Here is an 8,140-nt window from a genome sequence, read left to right on the forward strand (position 1 = left end):
ATCATCCCTTTTCAGATTCATAGTTGTCATGTTACAGACACATGTTGCTGACACATTTCACAGTATAGAAGGAAAATTTTAACACAGTGAATAAATTTATTTTTTTACTAATATGAACAACTCATATATATATATACAAACTAAACAGCCACAACATATATTCAGATGGATCTATGATTGCAGCTTCTGTCTTTGTGAACTCCTATGAGCCCCACTTAGTTGATTTCAGGGACCATGTTCTCCGAGTGTCCTCAACCCTTCTGGCTCCTATAATTCTTTCTCCTCTTCTCCCATGGGGTTCTCTGAGCTCCGAGGGAAGGGATCCAATAAAAATCTCCAATTTGAGCTCTCTCTATGTCTAATGTTTGGCTGTGGGTCTCTGCATCTGCTCTCATCAGTTCCTGGAGGAAGCCTCTTTGATGATGATTAGGCTAGGCACCATCTATGAGTATAGCAGATTTTCATTAGAAAAACTTTTATTACTTTGTTTTTCTATTGTAGATCTCTAGGCTGTCCAGACTCAAGTCCCTGGTTATCCAGGAAGTGTCATTTTAAAATCTTTTTAAATGAATGAAAACAATGCTTTATCTGTTTTTCAATGTAAAAAAAAATCCTTTCTTAATTAACTAATTAATTAATTTTTCCCAGGCTGATCAGTTTTCTCTCCTTCCCTCTTCTCCTCTAAGTCCCTACCTCCAACCTCTCCTCTTCCTCCGCCCCCAATTTACTTCTCCTCCTTTCTCTTCAGAAAAGGGCAAGCTTCCCATGTATAACAGCCAGCCATGGTGTATCAAGTTGCAATAAGACTAGGCATCTCCTCTCATTTTAAGGCTGGACGAGGCAACCTAGCAGGAGGAAAAATCCCCAAAAGCAGGCAACAGAGTCAGAGACAGCCCCTGCTTTCAATCTGGTACTTTTTGATCCATTTTTTTCCTGAGGTCATGTAAATTTTTAATCTACTTTGATTTGATCATGTTCAACTTTGAAATATCTGAAATATGTATACCTGAGTCTCATGAAGTGGCTAGTTAGGAAAGGTGTCGTGTATCTAATCACACCCTCTTTACATGGAAGCTGATTCATGTTCACTCATTGAGCTTTACAGTGTGTGAGCATGTACGTGAGTGTGTGTATGCATGTGCATGTGTGTGAGCGTATGTGTGTGTGATCTATAGCTCATGTCTTTCTGAATATAGCTTAAAGAAACATCAACTAAAAGGTCTTACTCATCAGTATAAACTAACATACAAGATTTCATACACTTCCACCTGCTCTGAAGACATATCTTTGATGAATTCAGGGCCCTTTATGTTTCTTCTCACTTTCTTAGAAATATCAAACATTAGTTCATCTTCCTTTGCACTTGTATTCTACAGTATGATTACTCTCAGCCCTTGGATTACTTTAATTATCCTAAATTAAATATGGTTTAATTATCCTAAATAAAACTATGGTTTGTCTATCAAGGACTTTTTTCTCTGCTGTCTATTTTTATATTTTTGGTGGAGTTTCTGGACCCAGACTGTGATCCTTTAAACACTGACTTCTGTAGAATCTAAACCGTGTTCCAGCTACACTGCATCTTCATTTCACATTGAAATACTTAACAGCCTACTAATGTTTTCACCTAGTGTCCCATAAACCATTGAGAACCTTATATCCCAAATGAGAATTACTAAAGGTGACAAATCCTGTTTCATTTTAAAATTTTGGTCTTTGCACATAACCAATGGCACAGAGAGAAAATTCAAAATGATTGTGTTGATAGCCCATCTCTTTTGAGGAAAGCCTACAGAGAAATCACACTCATATTCACAGATCCAAAAACTCAATTTAAAAAAAATCCATATTCAGCTTACTTTCTTAGACTTATCCTATTGGACATAACATGACAGCTTCATCTTTGATAATTGCTCCTCAAGTGTTGCTTTCTTTAATAGGCTTTTGTGGAAGTTATTCCTTTTCTCTTTCATAGTCCGCTCAAGACCAGGTTAATCTGGCAAAGTTCAAACATGACCTCCTTTTGCTTCTTCTGATCTAACTAGAAAAAAAAAATGGGCATGTGCCCTGACCTCCCAAGCAAGTCCAATTAGAGTCTTATTTACTACTGTATTACACTCAGTCCTGTTAAATTCCATTATAATTATGTACTGACTAGATTATTAGCTCTGTGGAGAAATATGTTTACTATTCTGCTAACCCTCAGTGTTTGAAAAAGTAGCATGACAGAGGAAAATCTCAAGAACAAAAGTTGATCTTGTGGAGCTGTTCTTATGAGCATTTAATGAGAATTAAGCAGAGAGAGTAGGGAATAATAGCTAGTAGAAGAAATAAAATAAATGAGGATATGTTAGGATAGAAGGACTGGAGAATTGGGTGCATGAAGGGATTTCCATATGCTACTGTGGAGTACTACCAGCACAGAGGTACAAAGCCATTTGGTTGGTGTGGGTCAACTTCATGATAGAGAAATGAGTCCTTCATGGAACCTGTGTATATTCCTTCCAAATGCAAATAGCAAATGGATAAGTTGTTACTCCTTATTTCCTGGCCAAGGTCACATTCTAAATGTTACATTTGGTGGCTGTGGTTAGAGCTAGGAAGGTGAACACATGCACCTTTCGGGCTTGACTCCTCTTGTTCCCACTAATACTGCTGAAATGAAGAAACCCACACATAAGAGGCAGCTCATATGTTCTGTTCTGTTCTGTTTTGTTTTGTTTTCTTTTCTTTTTAAAGGCCATTTTATCCATTACCAGTGTTTGCCATAAGCAATTAATGTGGTAAATGTGTTGAGACCAATTCTGGAAGCTTAGCAACAGAGAAGGTCCTCAGCTCCCCTCAATAGATTAGAGCCTACCATTGGGGGATAGGGAGGCCCAAATCCCAGCTCTGCCATGTATCAGCTAAGCATCCTTTGTAAAATTACTTGACCTCTCTCTGATTTAATATTCTCTTCTGTGATATGCAATAATGAGTATCTATCTCAAAACAATATACAGAATTTAGAATAGTTCTTAGCCCATAACAAACACCACTTTTATGTTTGTGATTATTAATTTTAGGATCTGGTATTATAATCAAAAAAGCATTAAGAACTTAATATCATGTCAAGAGGAATAGAACATTTAATGACATGGGGTTTTACCTACTAATTAAAATATTTCCCAGCAGTGAATTTGAATTAGAATTTGTACAGGTGTAAATGTATTGTATAAAATAGGTTCTTCTCATGAGTAGAGGTAAACGGAAATAATGCTAATTATTGCTTAACAAATGCAGCTAATCAGCTGAACAAATGTTAATTTGTCATCCAAGGTCATCTGTAATACAAGGTATAATGCTTTCATATAAAAAATCTTTGGGTTGGAACGCAATGGCTTCTTTGTAGTTGTTGGTGACACCTGCTGGGCGAGAAGGGGAAGTCAGAGACACCGTGATTACAAGGAAAGGGATAGAAAGTGGGGCCGGGGAGAAAAGGAGAGAAGGAATGGGAGCAAAGAACACTTGTTAACAAGGGCTGCATTACTTGCAGGATCTAAGTCCAGGCTTTAGTCTTTCGACCACACCACAGAGGTGGGAGCCTCAGGCCTTAAAAGGGCCTCTTCATTTTTGCAAGTCTGGCAAACCCCCAAGGACCCCTTTTGAGAACCACATCTAAAGGTATAAAGTGAAATTCATAATATTACAAATGAAACCAACTCTTTTGAAATGCAGTTATCAAAATATTACTTAAAAATTTTATCATGCATTAATGTATAGATAGCTTCAAATCAAGTGAATAAAATATATGCTGATTAATCTGAAAACTGACCTGATTTCAAAACAGTGGTGAAGGCAAATGATGTTTACTCTGTGTAATGCAATATTAAAAAAAACGAAATTGACTTTCAAATCCCTATAATGTGTGCAATATATATGCAAATGAAAATGAATGTGATTTACATTATAGTTTGTCACAGATATAACCAAAACTGTTATTTTTCTATTCACTATTTTTATTGTAGGGAGAAATGATATATTCAGTTAAGGTATCAGTGAAAATAAAGTTGTATTTTTCAATTCAAATCCAAGCATTCACTAAGTTTTATCTGTGTAGCCCTTAGAGGCCCTGTGATCATGGATTAAACATTTCTGCCTTAGGAAAGAATATACTTCACACTCAAAGCCATGCATAGGAAATATTAGGAAGCTTGATTATCCTCCCAAATGCACGTGCAGCTGTATAATTCCTAGCGTTGTCCAACTGTCCCAGTAAGCATTTCTTTGCACTGACTTTTAGTCTTAAAATATAATAAGCATTCACCAAAATTGTACCCTGGTCTTGGGAACATGAAGAAAATTTCCACAATCCATCCTTCTACATGGTATATTTGCTGTCAGACACATTTCTCTTTACCTGTACCATCATCATCATCATCATCATCATCATCATCATCATCATCCTCACACATGTGATTCCTGAGGAACATTTCTGGACTGTGATATGAAAGCACATACTCCCAAAACAAAAAATTGAAATGTTGTCTTAAGAAATTTTATAATCAGCAGAAATATTCCTAATCAGAATCACTGAAATATATATATCCTTGCAATCTCAGCATCAGGAAGCAGAGGCAGGAGAGTCTCTATGAGTTTAAGGATAACCTTGTCTACATAGGGAGTTCTAGGGCAGCCAGGATTATACAATGAGACATTGTCTTTAAAAACTTCATTGCCGTAGCATGTGCTACTGATTTCAAATCTGCCTTGGATTTGAAATCATACCATACCATACCTGCTTGGTAATATACACATTAGTCTTCTTGAGAGAAGTGTGGACAGTTCCACTGGATTAAAGATCTTTGTATTCATTGTAAACGTGTCATACTTCAAAGATAACTCTAAGGACTAATTCATGAAGAAGAGTATACTGTTAAATTCTTTGTCCCATATGTTACCAGACTAGATATCATAAGAAATGTATTTAACAAATTATTTCAGCAAAAAAATTGACATCAGGTTTATTATTATTATTATTATTATTATTATTATTATTATTATTATTATAGTCTTCTCAACTGGTACCTCTACCTCATCACTCCTTTGTGGTAATTATTCATCTGCATGATTACATATTATTAAATTAATACGCTATTTTAGATTATATTAAGTTCCCAACAAAACAATGGGAAGTAGTGCTTCTGGAAACCACTGCCTAGCCTCTTCTCTGTGATAAAGGACTGCAGGCACCATGAATGCTGCCCACCGTAATGTGCAGACTGGATCAATCAAGATGAGACACCCAAATTCTTCACACTGCATCACATGCTTCTCCATATGGGTTCCCTTTACTCCTAACTTGGAAGTTTGTTTTCATGGGTAAAATACACTTCTTGATGAGCACCTTGCATAAGTTTTACAAGTTTTCTGACAGGTTAGAAAGAATATTGTCTCTCTTAAAGCAGAGTAGCTAATAGTTGATTCGTGTGAAAAACAGCTGCTATCACGAGCTCACACGGGTTTGATTGCAGTCACTGACGTCATGGAAGGCACTTGCTTTAATTTTATCCACTGTGTGAAATAATGGGTTTTATTTTGATAGTTCTACACATGTATTAAACATATTTTGATCATATTCACAACTCTATAACTTGGAAGGATTTTATGTAATATGCTGAGGGGGAGGTATCAATTGAGAAGTGTAAAGACTATACTGAATTAATCTGATGTCAATTCCTTGCAGGAATGATTTACTAAATAAGTTTCTGATGGGTATTATAAAATAATTCATGTTTATTAAAATAAATTTAGAAGCTGGGTGCAGTAACTGATGTTTGTAATCACAGAACTCAGAAAATTGAGACAGGAGGATTGAGAATTCAAGCCAGAACAAGCTAAATAATGAGTTTCTGTATCAATAAAATAAAATACATTCAGAAAAATTAATGAAGTATATGGAATTCCTACATAATAAAATGGCAAATTAATACTGAGGGTTTATTTTTAATATGAAAGACCTCAGCAAAGAAATGCTGGGCAAGTTTGTGCAAATCAGAAATATTCATCTCAGTGCACAGTGGTTACTTGTATGTAAAAAATTATCAAAATTCAAAGAAATGCATACTTCACAGGGAAGTGTTTTAGGATAGATATTTGTTTGTTGATAATGTTGTTTTTAAAACTACATGGTTTAGCAGGGCGGTGGTGGCACACGCCTTTAATTCCAGCACTAGGGACGAAGTGCCAGGAGGATCTCTGTGAGTTCGAGACCAGCCTGGTCTACATAGCGAGATCTAGGACAGACACCAAAACTACATAGAGAAACCCTGTCTCGAAAAAACAAACAAACAAACTACGTGATTTGGGATTACAAAGGACAGGAGCTGCTGAAATTCTCAGGCAAATTTCTATGGGAAAGGAACAGCTTTGAGAAGAAGTTACATAACCCTGTGAGTCTGGACCAAATCATCAGGGTCCATGTAAAAGTCAAGCTGACATGTTCCTCTCTTATTCTGCAGCATGCAGCCTCATCAGAAGAAAGAACAGAGGTATAATTATGTCTGGTGGAAAGCCATTAATCAGAGGTGGGAAGAGGAAATAAAACCAATGAATGAACCGTGGCTAATCTTGCCTAATACTCAGCACATTCTGGAAACTGGATCTCTTTACCCTCTCCTTGCCCTTCCCTGTCCTTCTGTCCTCATCACCCCTTTTTGCTATTTGTTTGTCTACTGTTTGTTTGTTTGTTTAGTTCACCTAGATGCATTTTTTTACAAATTTTCCTTCTGACTCTTACTGTTTCACATCGTGTATCTGTTAGCTCTCAACAAGCTAGTGTAGCACTTATTTCCTGAGCAGGGTCCATAATGAGTTTGTGTTCTAAGAAAAGCCAGCAGCCAGCACTGTGTATTGACTGCTAGCACAGAAGTACACAGCCGAATCTGTGGGCTCGCTCGACTGGATCTCGATGGTGCATGGTGAGCCTGTGGGGCATCTGGCTGAAATATGTTTATCGATCACATCTGTTTTATCGACGATGTCCGCATTCTGGAAGTAAACCAAAAACTTGAGTTCTTCTCCCAGCTTCTTATAGTACCAGTAAACGTAACTATGTCCTTTTATGGGGATGCAATCCATTTTGGCTTTCTGTTCTTTTCCTTTGACCAGATATCTAGGATTCTGGATGACCTCATTGTCCGCGGAGCCTGTGGAGGAAGGAAATAAAAACTGAAGGTAAGTCCAGAAGGAAGTCTATTTTCGCAGTTGTAAGAGAACCTGCTGAAACTGGAATACGACCCGCTCAAAACAGGGACTTACTTGCGGTCCAGAATAAAAGGGCCAGACAATAGAAAAGTTTGAAGTGCATGCTCGACCCATAGAGAGCCTTGATCGGCTGCCTTCTCTGCAGGCTTCCTCATTACCTTAGGCAGTGTTCTCATGACGTAACCACTCCCAATGGACTGCACAGTTTGTTGGATGCGTGCGACAGAAACGTTGTACAGGATGTGGGAGGGGACGCTGAAGCTGTCTTAGATGATTTGAGTTCCAGCCTGCTTTTGTTTTTCTTCTCCTGTGCCTTACTAATTTGCTTTTTCAGTAAAATTGTCCATATATTATTCATTTATGTGATTTTTTAAAACTTTATTTGCTTTCTCCATTTCATTGTGGGAAATGAACCTGGATATTTCCTGATGAGCACCATAGCTTTTGACACACTCACAACACCAAATAGCAGCTCCTTTGGAGATTTAAATATTGAAATTTACAAAATTCTTTAGACAAATATGCAATGCAGTTAGAGCACTAATAAGACAAACGGCCTTGCCTTAACCAGAGAGCTGAAGAGATAGATGATGGCTGAGAAGTCTTGAGTCTGTACTGTTCTTAGATTTCACCACACTCCATTAATGTCCAGAAAGTTGAACCACTGAAATTTATGCCTGTCATTTATTTATTTACATTATAGTGTATAATATGTGTGTGATAGTATATACATATATGTGTGTGTGAATATTGAATTATTTCAGGCAATCTTGTATGTCATTTAAATGTATCTAAGAGAAGCTATCCTATTTATATTTTCTATATATTTATTTATTTTATTTTGATTAACATGACTGTAGAAAATTCATTCCCATTCATACTTAGCACCCAATTA

General features: G+C 36.9%; 1 gene segment (V, D, J or C); it reads right to left on the minus strand.

Moving 5' to 3' along the window:
- Positions 1-6,846: 6,846 nt before the first annotated feature.
- On the minus strand, positions 6,847-7,447 carry LOC114687292. The segment is given in 2 exon segments: positions 6,847-7,187; positions 7,300-7,447. Coding segments are annotated over 2 exon segments (375 nt in total).
- Positions 7,448-8,140: the final 693 nt, after the last annotated feature.

The sequence above is a fragment of the Peromyscus leucopus genome, chromosome 3, assembly GCF_004664715.2.
Source record: "Peromyscus leucopus breed LL Stock chromosome 3, UCI_PerLeu_2.1, whole genome shotgun sequence".
NCBI lineage: Eukaryota > Metazoa > Chordata > Mammalia > Rodentia > Cricetidae > Peromyscus > Peromyscus leucopus.